Source organism: Mobula hypostoma, chromosome 2 (assembly GCF_963921235.1).
Source record: "Mobula hypostoma chromosome 2, sMobHyp1.1, whole genome shotgun sequence".
NCBI lineage: Eukaryota > Metazoa > Chordata > Chondrichthyes > Myliobatiformes > Myliobatidae > Mobula > Mobula hypostoma.
The window spans coordinates 182,554,561-182,576,597 of NC_086098.1; the positions used below are offsets into that span (position 1 = coordinate 182,554,561).

General features: G+C 37.5%; 2 protein-coding genes across 8 annotated transcripts in view; both read left to right on the plus strand.

The window, feature by feature from the left end:
* LOC134342727 (calcium-responsive transactivator-like) overlaps window positions 1-8,083 on the plus strand; it is a 99,643-nt gene extending 91,560 nt beyond the window's left edge. For all 4 annotated transcript variants that reach the window (XM_063041203.1, XM_063041206.1, XM_063041205.1 and 1 more), the window contains one exon: window positions 5,785-8,083. In XM_063041203.1, the coding sequence (XP_062897273.1) occupies window positions 5,785-5,822 (38 nt within the window). In that variant the 3' untranslated portion in view covers window positions 5,823-8,083. The remainder of the gene's footprint in view (window positions 1-5,784) is intronic.
* Window positions 8,084-19,651: 11,568 nt separating this feature from the next.
* Window positions 19,652-22,037, plus strand: part of mtg2 (mitochondrial ribosome-associated GTPase 2) — a 28,388-nt gene continuing 26,002 nt past the window's right edge. The window contains exons 1-2 of one of the 4 annotated variants that reach the window (XM_063074437.1): window positions 19,652-19,768; window positions 20,653-20,766. The gene's annotated coding sequence lies outside the window, so the exon portion shown is untranslated. Of the gene's footprint in view, window positions 20,015-20,652; window positions 20,767-22,037 lie in introns of all 4 variants that reach the window. The other 3 variants (XM_063074420.1, XM_063074428.1, XM_063074409.1) reach the window with 3 other exon arrangements.

Below are 22,037 nucleotides of genomic sequence, written 5' to 3' on the forward strand. Positions count from 1 at the left end.
GCATTCAAGAATTTTGTTGGCTCTTTAAGAAAACCAGCTTCTATAATGCTTCCACTCTCCACCCAGAAGGGACATGAGGCTATGGATACTAAGCAGGGAATCGTTTTATTTTTGGTCCTTCTGCTCCTGCTGTCCTTCAGACTTTGCCTCATGGCTCTCAGGCTTTGTATCTCCTTGATGCTGTTCCATTTGTTCCAATCAGACTGTTCCATGGCAGTAATAGTGCAGAATTTTTAAGCAGCAACTTACAATAATGTTGAATTTTGTGATGATATTAATTGGATACCTGAAGCTGGGAATGAATTAGTCTTAATTAAGTGAATCACATCCAAAACTACCTTGTACAAGTTCTTGATTACAACACTTTGAAACAAAAATAATGCCATCTAAATTGGTTACATGCTGAAGAATGTTGATTGCAATCTAGTCCCTGACCAGGCATATAAAGAAATCACTGTTGATTTTGCGACACCCTCCTCTGTTTATGTTAGATGCCTAAAGACATCTTTTGTTTATCACTGCTTTTACCACCAACTAACTCCCTTAACATTAAAAATTTTAGGACTAAGTAAAAAAAGGTTGTCCACAAATGCTCCGTCCATAATGACACTGAGTCTAAGTCATGTTTTATTTTCTTAGAAATGCTTCGCTCTTTAATGGGAGAGTGGTGCTTAAAATTAAGATAATTATCTGCAATTTTTCCATAATTTTACTTTGCAAAATTCACTTGAATCGGCATTTGAAAAGCTCTCTACAGAGTGTAAAATTAATGATATCGTGAAACATAGTGTTCCACGTTGCTGCATTTCAGCACTCCCTGAATTTGATTCAGATTCTTTAGCACAATGTGTGAACTTGTCGTTATTGCATTAGAACATAAAGAATAAGTGAGCAAAGTAACATATGAAGGACAACTGTATCTTTGTCACACAAACAGGATATTCTTTAGGTCTTATAGTTCTTTTAAATGAACTCTATCTATGAAATCAGGACGCCATAGCTTTATCTATAGAGTGCCAAAGCTTTATTTGTCCAGTGTAGTAATACACAATTCTCTACACAAAATGTTGAATGAATAGCTTTTATCACTCTAGGAAATAAGAGCAACCAATTTTCTCTGATTTATTTCTGTGGTCATTATTTAATAGATTGTCCAGATACAACCTTTATTGATCAAGGAAGAACTGATGATAATTTCAATATACATTTTTTGAAATCCCTGAATTCCTAACATATTCACAAATTTACAAGTTCAAAGTAAATTTATTATCAAAGTATGTATATGTCATCATATACTACTGAATTTCATTTTCTTGCAGGCATTCACAGTAGAACAAAGAAATATGGTAAAATCAGTGAGAAGCTGCACACAAAGGCTGACAAATGACCATGTGCAGAAGAAGACAATCTGTGCAAATACCAAAATAATAATAAATAAGTAAATAAATAATGCTGAAAACATAAGTTGTTGAGTGAGGTGAGTGAAGTTATTTATGCTGGTTCAGGAGCCTGATGGCTGTAGAGTAATAACTGTTACTAAACTTGGTGGTATGGGGTCTAATGCTCCTGTACCTCCTTCCCAATGGCAGTAGCAAAAAGAGAGCCTGGGTGGTGGGGAGGGGGTCCTCAGTATTGGATGCTGTTTTCTTATAGCAGCACTCCCTGTAGATGTGCTAAATGTTGGGCAGGCCTTTGCCTGTGATGGACTGGGCTGTCTACCACTTTTTGTAGGCTTTTTTTCCGTTCTTGGGCATTGGTGTTTCCATATTATACAATGATGCAACCAGGCCATAATCCTTTCATAATCCTTCATATTACTTTTTAATCACCTTATGAAAGACAGTGATTTCCACCGATGCAATTTATATTTTTCATGGAGTTGTTTGGAAAGATGCTGAGTTGCTAAAAATGCATCTTAATTTTGTTTTGTCTCTAGGTTGTTCCAGGTGTCCATTTGCCTGCCACTTATTCCATAGATTGGAGGATTATGACTGTTAAGTGCTGAGGGTCTGTCTATGGATTAAAGTTCCTTGTTTTGATCCAGTTCTCCTTCTGATTTCTGGAATAAAAAAACTTGCACAAATATTTGTATGATCTCACTTGGAACTAGTGGCTCACTGGAAGTTATAGGATTCAAAATAAATTTCATGGCAAAATGAAATTCATTTGGAAATCAGTTCGAGTAATTTGCTTCTTGTATTGAGATACTTTGAGAAAACACACTTTGCAAACAATAACTGAAGATTTTGTTGATTTAGGCTTATCAAAAAATCACATCTCAGTTTAGTGGTGCAGAGGATCAGTGAGGTATGAAAACAAACTGCTGAGTGCCTCTATCTAAGGTAATATTAACTACCAAATCAGAAGCTTATATAAACCAACAGGTCACGGGTGATAGGTTGTTATTTTTGTTTGGAATCTTCTGCATGAGGGTACTTTATCATACTTGAGGAGTTGAGAAATTTTAAGTGAAAGTGTGCTCTTTTGCATGAATTTCTGCAGTACCTTTAGTAATGTTATTAAAATATACTGTAGAATATTTTCTAATAGTTTTTTTGATCTCTGTTACTCCTAGAACAATTATCTTTGTTCTATTTAATATTATATAGGAATAGTTAAAAATCTGTAATCAGTTGCTTTAAGTAATAAAGATCTACAGTCATTTTGACTAAATCTATGTAAAAGGCAATTATGTTTATTTTACAGCCCAAATATATTTCAGTATATATACCTGAGAGCAATCTGATTTACTGCCATCTTTTTTTACCTTGTTAACACTTCCCATGTTGTAATCCAAGCGAAAAATATTTACATTTTCATATCCTAATAAAGAACATTTTATTGTTTGCACCATTTAATTGAGTTCATTGAAATATGTGTTAAGATTGAATTTCATTGTTTGCAGTGCAGAACTTATTTTGAACAATGCAGCTTGAAATTAGGATTGCTGTATTCCTTTATGCTATGTTAGAGATATGAGAGGGGCTCTGTATAGCAGTTTCTTCACACAGTGAGTCTCCAAAGTTAATAACTTATCAGGTAGCAAAGGAAGTATATTTGAAGGCATTGACCATCAAGTTGTATGTCAGTAAGTTGTAAGATGCATGTTGTGTATTTTAAACCAGCCCTTTTGGATAACCAGTAAAAGCTGAGATAGAGAACTTTTGCAAGATTGCTTTAGCTCTGCAAATTCTTGCATGCAGTAATAGTAAGTTCCTGATTTTGAACAAGGGAAGTGATAGATATTTAGCTATTTTATATCTTGATAGCTGTTAGGTGCTGTCACAAAGTATAAAGTTGCAGATGCTAGGCATCTGGAGAAATAATGCTGGAATAATTCAGCTGCATGCATGGAGTAAACATTTCAGGTCATTTGTCATCAAAACTTTTTCAAAGCCAGCAAATAAACCAAAAACTGGGAGGAGAACAAGATGAGGAAGAGTAAACATAAATTATTTCAGAGAAAGGAGTAGAGCTGCTTCAAACTGGTATTTTCTGGAAGAGAAGCGGCAATGAATTAAACAGTCATCAAAAAGCAAAAAAAAGAATGCTGGAAATCTGATATAAGCAATTAGAAAATGCTAGGAATACTCATCAGGTCATGCAACGTGTGAAAAGAGAAATAGAAGTAACATTTTCCTTTTGTTGAAAGGGTACATAATGAGCTTTTGAAATATGTTTATAGAATAAATATATTATTTATGATTTATAGCCAGCAATGTTTAAATTTTTTGCAGTCAAATACTGCAGAAAGCTAGAGATGTGTGCAAAAGTTTTAAGAGTTACAAAACTCTACCAGCATTAGATAAAGGATATTTTAACAGTGATGTACCTTTGAACCAATGGTGGCTTATATAAAATTTATAAATGGTGTGTAATGGTAAGTAGAAATTTTTTTTCATTTGCATGTACCAATCATGCAATATAGTTAATCCATTTGGGTTGTACCTATTTTGAAATTTGTTGTAGTTGTTTCTATTGACTTCAATAGAGTTAAATATTGTAACTGGCTTATTATTTCATGCAATTAGTACATTTGATTGAGGATTGATAATATAGAGAACATTCGTTCAAAGTCAACCATATCAGTTTTAAAAATTAAAATTCAGTTTAAAAATAATGTAAATATAAAAATGTAATTAATTTATGTCAATTAAAGCAACTGTGAAACAGTGGAATTGTACTAAAGACCCAACTCTTTCAACAAAACTATTTTAAGGAGAGCATCTGCAATTCTCATCTGATAGCAACATGATTGCTTCTTTATTGCACATTGACGAGGTCTGGCAAACCACATATTCTAGATTCAGATTATTCTACTTGTCACATGTACATCAAAACATACAGTGTACTGTGTCATTGTGTTAACAACCAGCACATCTTATGTGCTGGGGGCAACCCACAAACGTTGCCACATATTTCAGTATCAACATATCATGCCCACAATGTTTAGCAGAACAACTCAGAACATAAAAATAGAACACAACAAGCAACCAAACAACAGCAGATAAAGCAAGTCCCTTTCCTCCCACCCACTCACACTCACAGACAGGCCTCGAACCGCAGGACAGACTTCCAGGCATCCAGACATGTAGACAATAGGTCTCCAACTTCCCCAGTGGACTCTCAGATTCATACACCTTGTGCTTCAGCCATCGGACTTTGATCTTTGGTATTGGCCCCAGGACTAGCTGATGAAAGGATCCCGAACTGCAGGCCTTAAACCCCAGACTCACCAACTCGTGAACAAAGGAGGTCATCTGTCCTTGTGCATTTTGCTCGTATAGATATTTGATCCCGGGACCTGATGACCCGGGTGCCACCTGGTCCTGATCCACAGAACTTGACAACTACGGATGTCCTTCATCATACGTCCATGCCACTAGCTTTCGAGCGTGGAGAGTGGAATGGAGGCCTAGACTGCAGATGTCCTTCATCACATGTCCAAGTCTAACTGACAAAGTTATATTTAATCACAGAGGAAATTTCTCTGATTCTGATTGTATTCTTATCTTGCCTTCATTAGGGCAACATAAATTGGCCTTGATGGCATTATTTACATCCAGAGACTTCATTAATTTTTAAAACATAGGTGAAAGAAGATGGCTTTTCACTGTGACTTTGGACAGTGATGGTTGTTTCAGAAGAATGAATCACATACACTAGATCCTCCTCTCTTGAAAAAGAAAATGATTTTCCAGCAAGGGTTACCAAAGAATGATCAGGAACAGTGACTTTTTATTTCCGCCTGTCCTTGTTCAATCAAACTGTGCCAATTACTGAGATCAGTCAATGCTATTTAACGAAGAAACTCTTTCAGTTTCCCAGAGCAATTTCATTCATTATATTTCTCATTGTTGATATACTCCTTTATTTATAATGCAGACTTTTTAAGATTATCATATTTAATTTTTGGCTTATGACTGTGATCGTAGATGTTTCTGGGCACTCATACAAGACAGTCTGCAATTGCCTCTGCTAATCAGGAGACAAAATTTGCTGAGTACTGTTCTGCATGTAACAAAATATAAAAAAGTGTTTTATGTCTCAAGCTGAAGACTTACAAGAGAATTTGACAAGTACTACAAATCCTACAGGAAGTATTTCTTTTCAGTTTGTCACCTACTGTTTTGATGTTAAGAGTACATACAGCTGAGCTGCAAAATATTCAGCAAAAAAAAAGTGATTAAGGCAGTCATTACTGCTAATTCCATATAATTGTATTTGTTCTATCAATTTCATTGAAAATTTATTGATGTTGGGTTTTTTTTTTCTTCCTTGTAGGCACAGTACGGAAGCTACCAGCAATAGGAAACAGCTGATTGCCACCACTGGACCAGTCATGTATACTACTTTGATTTTTTTTTTTACAGAGTAAAATGAAGCATGGACTGTCATATTTCATGTCTGAGAGATAGCTCAAAGCAGCTTCTGGATGTAGTAGAAATTTTCATTCTTTTCATTGCACTACCAATGACAAGCCAATCTGTAATAGTTTAGACTTGGTGCTGTGAATATCGTACGTTTTAAATTGTTGCACTGTTGTTCAATTGCATCTATTAATAGGATTTCAAGTTGATTACTGGTGTCCTTCCATTGATCCACCACAGAAACACAAGAGGGTTTCAAAAATTTGCAGGTGCTTTCTGAAACAGTGAATTTTCCTGTTGAATTAAGCATCCATGTGGTTATACTAAAATTTGCACTAAGATTTATTTCTTCCATATTAGTGCGAGATATGAATATTGGATATAGGTCACTAAAAGTCACTTGTGTTTTTTAGTAACATTTGATTTGAAAGCAACATGCTAAGTTTGTGCACGAATTTTGCAGTTGTATTTACTGGTGAACAAAACATTGTAGGTAGTTTAATAGAAAGCACATGTCACCTTGGTCCTAATCCTTACATCTTGGTTAGGACAGCAGTAGTTACTGTTGGTACACTTGATTTCTCCAAGGAAGGCAGTACATTCTATACTTAATTCCTATCGCATGTGTTCAAATTGACATTGGTAATTCATCACACAAACATTTTTACACAAGTGGCACTGAGTAAGTGTCATTGTATTGAGTCATATGAAAATGGTGTCAAAATTAATATAAAGTTATGTAGCATGAAAGAAATGAGGGCCTCTAAAGCAAAGGATAAAAGTGATTTTCAGAGTTGATAGGATAGTTTTCATGAGTGATGTTAAATTTAAAAATGGATGAACCAAGCATTTTTTTGTTCTAGTGTAGTGTCTTCCTATCATTGCCTCAAATGTGATGATTGAAAAGTATCACGATAATTGATTCTAAGAATGTTGTATTTGAGAGTGCAATTTGTTATACAGCTGCGTAATGAAGATTGTCTATAAACTTTATGAGCAATTAATGCTGTTGAGCCCATAATAACTTCAGATTTCAATCACTACAAACAGTTTCCATGTTTGCAATCATCATGCAGGAGTTTTACTGTGGTCGGGTAATTTTGATATGTTTTATTCTTGTGGTTGACTTGTCATCGAAAGTTGTCTTCATCTTTTAAGATGCATTGCAGGTCTAAGGGCTACACCGGTTCTGGATTAGAAATGAGCCTAGTTATTAATGACCTGGTTGATTAATGCTCACAGCACTGGTTTTCATCTATCAGAAGACTCATATCAGAGACCACTGGATTGTTCCAAGACTCTATGTTGTATATATACATTCCGTCAGGTCACCTGGGCTTAAAGTAAATGGGTTCTACATTTATTAATCAGACCAGTTTAATTGTAGGGAAGGGTCTGTCTGTCTGTATTATTAACTTACTAGTATTGGCATCAATTACAAATACCTCTAAATTAGAAATGCCACTTTCAAATTAAGAAGCATCACAGGTGGGATATTGGGACCTACTGAGATAAAGCTTGAAAGAAGTGTTACAATATACTGTGTGTGTTACATTCACTTCCATAGTTAATTAACTTTTTAACCAGTAAGTCATGTACTTCATATAAAAAACAGATATTCAAGGGAGTGATGAGGTATTTTAGTCCAAAGTTGACCATATTGTGTAAATATTTAAAGCATTAATTCTGGAATGCACCAGCCTGTGTAACTGGAGGATCTTTGTCTCATGTGGGAATGCAAGGACATGCGATTAATGAGCACTGGAAGCTACACTATTTGCTGTTAAAAAAAAATTGTATTTCAATGTACAATCACATGAACATTTTGCATTTCATTTGCTGATAGAGCCAATGTTGTTTTTTGTCTTGCTGTTAAACAGCCAAATAGCTAAAATACAGATTGTACTGTGACAATCACCTGCTTGTTTTCAAGAAACAAAAAACTTGAGATTTTAGTAATACAGAATTTTTTGATGAAATCTGTTGTAATGTAATATGTTAAGTCTTTTCCTTTTCATCATTATCTAATAAAACACTAACCACTGAGTAGATGTTTGTGTACCTCTGTAAAATGGAGGCAATAGCTGTTTGAATTAGTGACCGACAGGCTTTGATGTAAGTACAAGTGAGTTGAATTGTCTTGCCTGTACAAGAAATTTCATGTTGCTATTTAAAGTTGTTACCTTTTAATTTTAAAAAGAATCTAATAAATAACCGAATTCATTATATTTTAATGTACTGTTCGTATGCAACAACCCATTGAATAGGTTTCATTACTCAATATTTTCATCAAAACAAAATGACAGAGAAAACAAAATAATCCAGTGGTAGAAATTCAGAGCATTTGGCCTATCCTAAAAAGACACTTCTGAAAATACCTTTCTTTTTCTGTGAAACAGTTGCCATCATGGAGTGGAAGGTATTGTACAATTGAGGATATTACAATCAAAATGCCTTGAATCAAGTTCTAATGGGGTTATGTTCTAAAGCCGAAATCAAGTAAAGCACAAAATGCTGGTGGAACACAGCAGGCCAGGCAGCACCTATAGGAAGAAGCACAGTCAACGTTTCAGGCCGAGGCCCTTCATCAGGACTCACAAAGGGTCTTGGCCCAAAACGTCAGCTGTGCTTCTTCCTATAGGTGCTGCTTGGTCTGCTGCGTTCCGCCAGCGTTTTGTGTGTGTTGCTTGAATTTCCAGCATCTGCAGATTTTCTTGTGTTTGCATCAAGTAAAGCAATATGTCAACTGGCATGAGTATTCACAAAAGTTGCTGGTTTGTACTTCTAGAAAGTCAGTGACTCTGTCATCAGAGGAAACCTGTTATTCTAACCTGTTCTTGTATCCTCAGCTTTCTGGGAAAGGCAACTTACTACTTTGTTAATACCCAAAATCAAAATTGGGAAAATCAAGTATTTTAAGCAGTGGCTGTAATTCAATTCCCCAGACAATAGGTTTGTGGGAAGAGTTAAATTTATTTTCATATAAACTGAGCCACTGAATTCTCTTTCCTTGCTGTCAATATAAAATTATTATTTTGATAACTCTTTACCTGTCACTGCAGACTTATTACACAAGATCTGATCAAACCGATTTGAAAACACGATTCCAGTTTGTTGATTATTAACCAATTGTGGTCCAGGTCGTGTCTCTGATGCAGCGCTGAAGGAGTACTGCATTCCTGGGGATCCATCTTAACTGATAATATTAAATCTGATAATAAGTCTTAAAGTCCTCTTTGGAAGTTGAGATGCTGTTTATCATGCTAGCATTGGACATTGTTGGAATGGCGTAGGAGGCCACAGATGGGCAGGTTAGAGTGGGAGTGGGACTGAGGATAAAAGTGATTGATTTCAGGGGTCTGAGTTGCATCTACACTCTGAAAGAAAATGTTTTACAAAGTGATCAGCCAGGCAAAACAGTAATAGAGCTATTGGCTGTGTCTCATCTACTTCGTACACTTCTGCTGTTGTCTTCTGTCCCACAGCCAGAACAAGGATAAAGCATCTTAGTTTTCACTCTACCAGCCGTTACATTTGACGGCAATGAGACTCATCTTCAATGAGATTAAATCACCAAGCGAAAATCAAGCCTTTTCCTTAATGGTCTCAACCATAAGTTGCTCTAAATTACCATCTTGTGGGGCATTCTATAAAGTCTTTCTCTTGGGATCCAAGACCAACCTGATTTTCTCAATCTACCTGCATATTGAAATCCCCTGTGACCATCGTAACATTGCCCTTTTTCCATGCTTTTATAATACCGGGGGAGTCTATGACTGGGAGCACAACCTCAGAATACGAGGACAGAGATGAGGAGGAATTTCTTTAGTCAGAGAATGGTGAACCTGTGGAATTCATTGCTATTTGTGGAGGCCTTATCATTTAATATGTTTAAAGTGGAGGTTGATAGGGTTTTGATTAGTAAGGGCATCAAAGGTGATGGGGAGAAGGCCAGAGAATAGAGTTGAGAGGGATAATAAATCAGTCCTGATTGAATGATAGAGCAGATCAATAGGCTGAATGACCCTTTTCTGCTTCTGTGTCTTATGGTATTTTCTTCCCTTCCCTTTTCAGCATTATAACTGAACAACTTTCTGGTCTTCTTCGGGGAATTGTCCCAGATTTCTAGCGTCTACAGTTTCTCTTGTGTCTCCACTTCCTAATCTGCTGTTCCATCACTGCCAACTACTCTCATTCTCATGACAGTGCAATGACAGGAAATACAATGCCTACTCTTTTACTTTTTCCCTTCCTATCATCCCAAAACCTAAATGATTCTTGCAGGTGAAGCAGTGATTCACTGACATTTCCAATCTAATGTATTGCATTTGGATGCTCATAATATGATCTCTATAGTGATTGTGCTGAAGAATACTTCCTTTCAAGACAAACCAGTGCTTTATTTTTCTGCTCACCTCTGAACCACTGGGCCTGCATTTTTCCAATGAGGCTCAAAATTCACTTGCTGAACTGCACCTAGTCTACTGTTTCAAAATTTTAGCCATCGGGACTCAAAGACAATTTCAACAATTCCAGGTAACTTGTTCTCTTCATTTGCATCATTTATGCTGTAATTTATATTATTATCTCCATGTTTCTCTCTCCACAGATACTGCCTGATTGACTGTGCATTTTCAGTATTCTCCTTTTGGCTTCAGCACTGCTTCACTTATTGTTTTGGAGACACAAGAAACTGCATATACTGGAATGTGGAGCAAAAAATCTGCTGTTAGAACTCAGTGAGTGGGTCAGGCAGCATCTGTAGAAGAAAATGGACAGTCAATGTTTCAGGTTGAGATGCTTCATTTGGACTCATCATTGATTTCCCTCTATAGATGTTGCCTGACACACTAAGTTCTGTTAGCAGCTTGTCTTTTGCTCCCTCATTGTTTTTCAAAGTTCAAAGTAAATTTTATTATCAAAGTCACCTATACAATCCTGAGAGTCAGTTTCTTGTGAGCATTCATAGTAAATACTTAAGTCATGGAGGGATTGTCTACTGAGTCATTGTGGGTGGAAGTTAGAAACAGGAAGGGGGCAATAACTCTACTGGGTGTTTTTATAGACTTTCCCCCAATAGTAACAGAGGCATCGAGGAGCAGATAGGGAGGCAGATTCTGGAACGATGCAATAATACTAGGGTTGTGTGATGGGCGATTTTAACTTTCCCAATATTGACTGGCATCTCCTCAGAGCAAGGGGTTAAGGTGGGATGGAGTTTGTTAGGTGTGTTCCTGACTCAATATGTAGATAAGCCAATTAGAGAAGAGGCTGTACTTGATCTGGTATTGGTAAATGAACCTAGTCAGCTGTCAGTCTCTCGGTGGGAGAGCATTTTGGAGGTAGTGATCATAACTCTTATCTCAAACAACAGGAATTCTGCAGATGCTGGAAATTCAAGCAACACACATCAAAGTTGCTGGTGAACGCAGCAGGCCAGGCAGCATCTGTAGGAAGAGGTGCAGTCGACGTTTCAGGCCGAGACCCTTCGTCAGGACTAACTGCGCAGCAGGCCAGGCAGCATCTGTAGGAAGAGGTGCAGTCGACGTTTCAGGCCGAGACCCTTCGTCAGGACTAACGACGCATAGTTAGAAATAACTCTTATCTCCTTTACCATAGTGCTGGAGAGGGATAGGAGCAGACAATTTGTGAAAACATTTAATTGGGGTAGGGGGAAATATGATACTATTAGGCAGGAACTTGGGAACATAAATTGGAAGCAGATGTTCTCAGGGAAATGTACAGCAGAGATGTGGCAAATGCTCAGGTAACATTTGCATGGCGTTCTGCATGGGTATGTTCCATTGAGGCAGGGAAAGGATGGTAGGGTAAAAGAACTATAGTGTACAAAGGACGTCGAAAATCTAGTTAAGAGGAAAAGAATCTCCGTTGATCGGAGGCTGTGAATTGGTTGGTTTTAACTTTTTCGAGCCCTATTTGGGCAGAAAAGTTTATTTTTGATTTCTTAATATGGTTGCTAAACTTTCTTTTTAACTGCATCATTTCTTTCTTCTCCCAGGGGATTCTGGGTGGTTACTTCCTTTTTGTCATCTTACGTATTTCCTGTGTGGTCTTAAATTTTGTAGTTTTTAAATTTTATTTTGTTTTGCTTTTTATAATTAGTTTATGTTAATAATCTTATTTTTTCTTGTTGTTTTGTCTATTCATGGGTTTGGGGTTTATTGTGGTTTTTTTTTAATATATGTTTTCTGGCTTTTGTTCTGTTGTGTGTGTATTTTAATTGAGTTACCTTTTTTTTTTACTTTTTTACTGTTTTACAATTAGCTGATCTTTTTCATATTTATACCTTTTTTTTAGGGAGCGTATACCGGAAGTCATGGGGGTAGTATTAGCGCTTGCTTCTTTCGGGCGGGTCTGCTTTAGATTTTGCCTTGGGGTCTTGGGGTGGAGGGTGGCGGGAGGGGCTTCACGTTTTAGTTTTTTTCTCTTTGGGCTATATACATTATTGAAGTACTGGTTGCGTCCTTTTTCCCGGTATCTTTTGTATGTTCTGTTTCCTCTCCGGGTTCGTGGGTCGAGCCTATCGTCAATCCTCCTCGCTGTGGGTTGACTTTAGGATTTATGGAGTCTATTATTAATTTTGTCTCCTGGAATACTAACGGTCTTAATCATCCTATTAAAAGGAAAAAAGTTTTTAAACTGTTCCGGAGACTTAAAGCACAAATTTTATTTTTACAAGAGACCCATGTACGGAGGGGGGACAGACTACGTTTTTTTAAATTCTGGAAGGGACAACAATTTCATTCGAACTCCAATGCTAAGATTCGAGGCGTCTCTATTTTCATAGATTCCTCAGTTACTTTTATACAACAGGATATTATTTCTGATCCGAATGGTAGATTTTTATTGGTTAGTGGTTTACTATTTAATAAAAAAGTAGTTTTGGTTAATGTTTATGCTCCTAATATGGATTGTCCGGAATTTTATAAATCATTGTTTAATCAGTTTCCGAATTTGAACGAGTTTTCATTGATCTGGGGCGGAGATCTTAATACCTGTCTGTCTCCAGCTTTGGACCGTTCGGCTCCTTTTCGGACCTTACCTAATAAATCTGCAACTTTGATTAACTTTTTCCTTTCTGATTCTGGGTCGACGGACATCTGGCGTTTTCTGCATCCTCAGGAAAAAGATTTTTCCTTCTTTTCACATGTTCATCATTCCTATTCAAGAATTGATTATTTTTTTGTTGATTCTCGTCTTATTCCTTCAGTGATTAAATGTGATTATGATTCTATAACCATTTCGGATCATGCTCCACTTAAGCTTTCTATTAAAATTATGGCCAATATACAAAATAATAGACAATGGCGTTTTAATTCGCTGTTGCTTCAGGACTCGGACTTTGTTAACTTTATGAATGAACAGATTGAGCTTTTTTTTACAATTAATCATACAGAGGATATTTCGGTTAACACTCTTTGGGACACTTTGAAAGCCTATATTCGTGGTCAGATTATTTCGTATTCTGCTGCTTTGAGGAAGAAACAGAAGCAGAAGGAGATGGCAATTGTGGACAAGATTAAGGAAATTGATAAGAAATATGTTATGGCTCCTTCTGAGGAGTTATACAAACAAAGAACTGAACTTCAAATGGAGCACAGTTTACTACTCTCGTCCTCGATTGTAAACCAATTAAAGAAAACAAGAAGTGAATTTTATGTTCACAGTGACAAAATTGGCAAGCTGCTGGCTAATCAATTGAAATCTAATTATGTTAAATCTCAAATCAATCAGATTTATAACCAAAATGATCGATTGATACTGGATCATGTGGGGATTAATCAAACCTTTTGTGATTTTTATTCTTCTTTATATCAATCAGAGTCTCCTCGAGATTCTAAATATATGAATGATTTTTTAGATAAGTTAGACTTCCCTCAGATTTCACAGGATATGTCTTCTATATTAGATACTTCCATTACTATGGATGAGATTAAGAATGTTATTTTTTCTATGAATCTGGGGAAAGCTCCTGGCCCGGATGGGTTTACCGTTGAATTTTATAAATGTTTTGCTTCTTTATTGATTCCTTGGCTCTGTAGGGTTTTTGAGGCTTCTTTGAAACTTGGTAAACTTCCTGAATCTTTTAATAGAGCGTCAATTTCTTTAATACTAAAGAAGGATAAAGACCCTGCTCAATGTGCATCTTATAGACCAATATCTCTATTAAATGTTGATTCTAAAGTTTTTTCTAAGTTATTAGCAAATAGACTAGAAAAAGTACTCCCTTCTATTATTTCGGAAGACCAAACGGGTTTTATTAAAGGTCGTTATTCTTTTTATAATATTCGTACATTGTTAAATATCGTTTATACTCCCTCACAAAATGTTCCTGAGTGTGTTATTTCTTTAGACGCCGAGAAAGCTTCTGATAGAGTAGAATTTTAGCTTGAAATTTATATCCTGGATTAAACTGTTATATCATTCCCCTGTAGCCTCGGTCCGTACTAACTCTTTAAACTCACCTTTTTTTCCTCTCTTTCGAGGCACTCGAGAAGGCTGTCCTCTTAGTCCCCTATTATTTGATATTGCATTAGAACCTCTTGCAATTGCCATTCGAGAATCTTCAAATATTACTGGGATAACTCGGGGATTAAAGTCCCATAAATTATCACTCTATGCTGATGATTTACTTTTATATATTTCTAATCCTGAGAAATCCATTCCTGCTGTTTTAGAGTTATTAGCACAATTTGGTTTTTTTTCAGGTTATAAATTAAATCTTAGTAAGAGTGAACTCTTTCCGATTAATAAACATCTTCCCTTATATTATAAATTCCCATTTAAATTGATTGATAATTATTTTTCTTATCTTGGGATTAAAATTACTTGTAAATATAAAGATTTATTTAAGATTAACTTTTTACCATTAATAGACCATATTACTCAACTTTCATCTAAATGGTTTCCCTTATATTTAACTTTGATTGGTCGTATTAATGCAGTTAAGATGTTTTTTTTGCCAAAATTTTTATATGTGTTTCAGGCATTACCAATTTTTGTTCCAAAGTCTTTCTTTGACAAAGTTGACTCTAAAATTTCTTCATTTATTTGGCAGAATAAGAATCCGAGACTGGGTAAAATACATTTACAGAAAGCTAAGAGAGATGGAGGTTTAGCATTACCTAACTTTAGATTCTATTATTGGGCTATTAATATTTGACATATGAAATTTTGGTTACTTGATCAGGATATACTATCTATTCCTAAATGGGTAGCATTGGAACTACAATCTGTTCAGGGTTATACACTTGGCTCTATTTTAGGCTCCTCTCTCCCTTTTGATTCGAAACGCCTTAAGCAGGTCTCTAACCCGATAGTTAAATATGCTTTGCGCATTTGGTTTCAATTCAGAAAATTTTTTGATCTTAATCAATTCAGGTTAGCGATTCCTATTTTAGGTAACATATTTTTTCCTCCCTCTTTTACGGATCGCGCTTTTCAAACTTGGAAGACTAAGGGTATTTTACGGTTTTTGGATTTATTTTTAGATGGTTCCCTTATGTCTTTTGAACAATATCTAATAAATATAACTTATCAAGAATACATTTTTTTAGATATTTACAAGTTAGAAATTTCCTAAGTACTATACTTTCTTCCTTTCCAATGCTTCCTCCTACATATATTTTAGATTCGATAATTAACCTCAATCCTTGTCAGAAAGGTGCATCGGCTATGATTTATAATATTATTATGAAACTTAGGAAAGCTCCATTTGATAAGATTAGGGTAGATTGGAAACAGGAATTGGGGCTTACCATTTCTGTGGATGATTGGGGGCAGATTTTACAATTAGTTAATACTTCCTCTATTTGTGCTAAACATTCCCTAATTCAATTTAAAGTGGTTCATAGAGCACATATGTCCAAAGATAAGTTAGCGCGTTTTTACTCGCATATTAATCCTTTTTGTGATAGATGTTCGGGGCAGATAGCCTCTTTAACTCATATGTTTTGGTCTTGCCCTACTTTGGAAACTTTTTGGAGAGATATTTTTAATATTATTTCTAAGGTATTAAATATAGATATCTCTCCTCACCCTATTACTGCTATCTTTGGACTACCTAAAATTTCTAGTAATCTTTCCCCTTCAGCCCGTAGAATGATTGCATTTCTTACTTTAATGGCGAAAAGATGTATTTTACAACATTGGAAAGAGCTTAATGCTCCAACTACCTTTTTTTTGGTTCTCTCAGACGATTTTATGTTTGAATCTGGAGAAAATTAGAAGTAACCTTTATGATTCTTCATTTAAATTTGAACAGATTTGGGGACCTTTTATTCGATATTTTCATTTAATGTAATATATACCCTTGTTTTTTTTTCACTGTTTTTAATGGAGGTCGGGATTGAGGACGTGATTTTAAGTTTAACTCTGTTTGGTTTCAAGTTAGCCCATTGCTTTGCTTTGCTTTTAGTTAGTTGCACGGTGGGTTTTTTTGGGGGTTTTTTTTTTTCTTTTTTTCCATTGATATATATAAAATTTAGTATACTATTATGTTATCTTGGTTTCTTATGTTTAAGTTACATTGTAGTATTTTTTTTTGTATTGATACCTTCTGGAATTTTATTATATTTTAACATTGTATTAATGTTTATATGGCTTACCTTTTTGTATACTTATTCAATAAAAAGATTTGAAAAGGAAGTAAGAGGAAAAGAAAAGCTTACAAAAGGTTCAAGAAACTAGGTACCTGTACTGTTAGAGCTCTAGAAAATTACAAGGGTGCCAGGAAGGAGCTCAAGGATGAAATCAGGAGAGCTAGAAGGGGCCATGAGAAGGCCTTGGTGACCAGGATTAAGGAAAACCCCAAGGCATTCTGCAAGTATGTGAAGAGCAAGAGGATGAGCCGTGTGAGAATAGGACCAATCAGGTGCAATAGTGAAACATGCATGGAGCCGGACGAGGTAGCGGAGGTACTTAATGAATACTTTGCTTCAGTATTCACCAGTGAAAAGGACCTTGGCATTTGTGGGGGTGACTTACAGTGGACTGAAACGCTTGAGTGTATAGACATTAAGAAAGAGGATGTGCTGGAGTTTTAGAAAGATATTAAGTTAGAAAAGTCATCGAGACCAGACGAGATATACCCCAAGCTATTGTGGGAAGCAAGGGAGAAGATTGCTGAGCCTTTGGCAATGATCTTTGCATCATCAATAGGGACAGGAGAAGTACCAGTGGATTTGAAGGTTGCAAATGTTGTTCCCTTGTTCAAGATAGGGAGTAGAGATAACACAGGAAATTATAGACCAGTGAGTCTTACTTAAGTGGTGGGCAAGTTGCTGGAAAAGATCCTGAGGGGTAGGATTTATGAGCATTTGGAGAGACAAAATCTGTTTAGGGATAGTCAGCATGGCTTTGTCAAGTGAGGTCATGCCTTACGAGCCTAATTGAATTCTTTGAGTAGGTAACAAAACACGTCGATGACGGTAGAGCAGTGGATGTAGTGTATATGGATTTCAGTAAGGTATTTGATAAGGATCACCATGCAAGGCTCAGTCAGAAAGTAAGGAGGCACGGGATCTAAGGAGACCTTGCATTATGGATGCAGAATTGGCTTGCCCACAGAAGGCAAAGGGTAGTTGTAGATGGTTCATATTCTGCATGGAGGATAGTGACCAGTGGGGTTCCGCAGGGATCTGTTCTGGGACCCCCTCCTCTTTGTGATTTTTATAAATGACCTGGATGAGGACGTAGAGGGGTGGGTTAGAAAGTTTGCTGATGACACAAAAGTTGAGGGTGCTGTGGATAATCTGGAGGGTTGTCAGAGTTGACAGCCGGATAGCGATAGGATGCAGAACTGGGCTGAGAAGTGGCAGATGGAGTTCAACCCAGAATAAGTGTGAAGTGGTTCATTTTGGTATGTCGAATTTGAAGACAAAATATATTATTAATGGTAAGATTCTTGGCAGTGTGGAGCATCAGCAAGATCTTGAGGTCCGTGTCCATAGGACACTCAAAGCTGCTGTGCAGGTTGACAGTGTTAAGAAGGCGTATGGTGTGATGGCCTTCATCAACCATCGGATTGAGATCAAGAGCCATGAGGTGATGTTAAAGCTATACAAGACCTTAGTTAGACCCCACTTGGAGTACTATGTTCATTTCTGGTCACCTCACTATAGGAAGGATGTGGATATTATAGAGAGAGTGCAGAGGAGATTTACATGATGTTGCCTGGATTGGAGAGCATGCCTTATGAGGATAGTTTGAGCGAACTTAGCCTTTTCTCTTTGGAGTGACAGAGGATGAGAGGTGACCTGATAGAGGTGTATAAGATGATGAGAGGATTGATTGTGTGGATAGCCAGGGCTGAAATGGCTAACATGAGAGGGTATAGTTTTAACATGCTTGGAAGTAGGTACAAAGGGGATGTAAGAGGTAAGTTTTTTACACAGAGTGGTGGGTGTGTAGAATGCACTGCCAGCAACAGTGGTAGAGTCTTTTACAATAGGGTCTTTTAAGAGGCTTTACATGGAGCTTTGAAAAATAGAGGGCTATGTGGTAGGATAATTCTAGGCAGTTTCTAGAGTAGGTTACATGGTTGACGCAACATTGTGTGCTGAAGGGCCTGTAATGTGCTGTAGATTTCTATGATTCTATGAATACAAGAAACACAACAGAATCAATGAAAGACCAGACCCAACAGGAGTAACAACCAACCAACGTGCAAAAGACAACAAACTGCAAATTTTACTCAGAGGGGTAGGTGCCTGGATTGAGTTACCCGGGGTAGTAGTAGTGGAAGCAGGAAGTTTGGTGGAGTTGAAGAGGCTTTTTGAAAGACATATGCATATCAATGAATTAGAGGAATGTGCATGATACGCAAGAGGAGATCATTTACTATTCATTGACACTACCATTGGCACCACATCATGGGCTAAATGGCCTGGCCAGTGCTGTACTATTTTATGTTCTAAGGTCACATTTGGAAGTACTGCGTACAGTTCCAGTTGCCCTGCTATAGGAAGAATGCCATTAATTTAGAGAGGGTGCGAAAAAGACTTACAAGGGTATTACTCGGACTGGAGTGCTTTGGTTGTAAGACGAGGCTGAGCAGGCTAGGACTTTTTTCCTCTGGAGCGTAGGATGCTGTGACGTGACCTTCTAGAGATTTATAAAATCAGGAGGGGCACGAATAAGATAAAAAGCCAGACTTTTCTCCAGGTAAGGGAAGTACAAAACTAGAGGACATAGATTTAAAGGGAGAGATGAGAGATTAAAGATTTTAAAGGGACCGGAGGGGTAAGTTTTTCCACGTACAGGGTGGTAAGTATATAGAATTGCTGTCAAAGAAGTGGTTGAGGTAGGTACAGTTATGACATTTAAAGGACATTTAGACAGTTACGTGCATAGGAAAAGTTTAGATCTGGGGTCCATGGACCCCACAGTTAATGGTAAGGGTCCATGACATTAAAAAGTTAAGAACCCCTGGTTTAGACTGAGGGATATGGCCATACGCAGGGAAATTGCACTACCTCAGGCAACTTGGTTGGCGCATTCCTGATGTTCTGTTTAGGTCTTATGAGTCTCGGCATACCCGGAGTCCTGTTCTCACCCCATTAGAAATATTACATTTGTCCTATCCATTCCAACTCACTGCATCTGAAAACTAACTTCCCAGGTCTGACGAAGGGTCTTTGACTTGAAACGTTGCACCCTGCTCCTTTTCTCCACAGATGCTGAAATGCCCAGCTGAGTGAACAGAATTCTCTGCGTCTGTGCTGCCGTGTATATGTGCGCGCAGTACATGCTGGGCTGTCCACGTCCTACGGGAGCATTGGCGTGTGCAGGCGAAGCTGTGGCCGGGAGCCAGCGGCGTGGTGTCCGAGTACCGGCGGGTCCAATACCACCCCTTCCCCCTTTTTGTTAGTATAGAGGTAAGTGAGTGTCAGGTCACAACTCCCTCTCTTGCTCTGTGTGTCCCAGGTGCCCCTTTCCCCTGCCGCCCTCCGTCTCCGGATGTGGGGCGGAAAGAGACCGCGCTGCGCTCAACGTCGACCCGAGAACCTCAGGCCTCGGCGGAATCCCCGAGCTCGCGTTAATCATCCGCCCAGAAGCAGTTGTCTGGCTCGCTGAAGTTCATTGCAGGTGAACGGAAAGTGGCCGGGGAAAGGATTTGATAGGTAAGAGGCTGCTGCATCGATTACACCAAATTCTTGGTTAAAATAAAAGAGTAGATTTGCTCAGTTGATTCCCAGTCAAAAAGTTATATCGTCAGACTGTACGAGAAGAGAAATTCAGACTAATTCTCCAGTGCTGTGCTGAGGGACTGCCGCATTGTCAGGGCTAGTGTTTCTCTGATGCTCTATCAGGCGGATTTTAAAGATCCCATGATAGTTCTTTGACACATAATAGAAATTCCTTAATCAGGGCCACTAAATACACAGTCCTTATGAAGGGTCCTGAATCGTCAACTGTTTATTTCCTTACATAGATGTTGCCTGGCCATCTGAATTCCTTCAACGTTAAGTGTGTGTTGCTCAAAGTTTACAGCAACAGCAAAAATCTCTTGCGTTTATTGCCAAATAATCACCAGGTAGACATTTGTGGGCCCCTTTTATGGACAAATTGACTGCTGTGTTCGTTTTCCATATCATCGAGCAATTAGGTCCAGTGGCTGTCACATAACTCCGGGGAGTCGGGTCCCATCCTGAATTTATATGCTTGCACAATCTCATTGTGACCATGTTGACTTCTCCTTTATACACCCGTTTTCACCTACACTTACCTATGTACACCTGTTTCCTCCCACATTCTGAAGAAGAAACCCAGATGCTACTGTTTTGACTTGAAACAGATAGTTCTTCCGTTCCCCACTGAGGATGCTGTTCAACCTGCCGAGTTCCACCTGCAGATTGTTGTTCCAGATTTTTAGGTGAAGTTTCTTTTGTAGCTTAATTGTGTGCTGTAAACTGATGTATGTACTCTCTGACTATTGACCTTGGTTCTAGATCTCATGCATCCTTTACGCTTCAGTACAGTACATGAATTCCACATTTCCTTTCTTCTCACTGGGGTCTCTCTTCCCACACTCTACATCACCCCACTGGGGCACTAATTTACATACACTATTTGAACTTAGCGGAATCGATTTCCCATGCTTCTTTTAAATTTATTGGGGAATCATTTCCCATGTTCTCTTTAGACTTAACCGGCTTCACTGGAAAATGTATTATTCCATTATTTAACACTTAAAGAAAATGTGAATTTGATGTGATTGTAATCCGGCAATGTTAAAATCCTGACTGTACTGGATTAGCAGAGTTTAACTGTATTGACCTGACCTCACTTTCTGGTTCTCACCTTGTAGCTTTAATAATTCCAACGCCTCCAATCCTCATACCAATGCTTTATAAAGGTGAAACATTGCTGTCTTAGCTCTTCACCACTGAAAACAAGTTCTGAATGAATTACCTGTACATAATTATTGTTAATTATTGCCTACTCAGCCCATCTAAGCCCCAAGTTTATAATCCTTATTAAATCTGCTGTCAATCTCCTCTAGGTCAAATAAAACTATTCCCATCAAACCAGCCATTCCGCATAACTGAACCTCCATAGTATCCAGGTCATCTTCAAGGAACCAATGCCTCATAAAGGCAGCATCCATCACTAAGGACCCCCATCATCCAGGGCATGGCTTGTTCTCATTGCTACCATCAGGAAGGAGGTACAGAAGCCTGAAGGCACACACTCAATGATTAGGAACATCCTGCCATCAGATTTCTGAATGGACATTGGACCCATGAACACAACCTCACTGCATTTTTATTTCTATTTTTGCACTACTTATTTGATTTAACCATTTTATATATATATATATATATATATATATATATATATACACACACAGTATATATTATTATTATTATTCACTTTTTTCTATTGTGATGTATTGCATTGTACTGCTGCTGCAAAGACAAATTTCACAACATACACCAGTGATATTAAACGTTAATCTGATTTTTTTTGCACCCTCTGTAAGTGCTATCATTCATTCTTCATCTGTTGAGAAGAACAGTTACATCAGCTCCAGTTTTAAATTGTTGCCAAGATTTTTCAGTAGTTCGAAGAAATCCCAAAATATGAAATCAATTCTTAATTTTAGTAAGGGTGTGGAGAATTTTGCTGTGTTGCTTTGGAGTA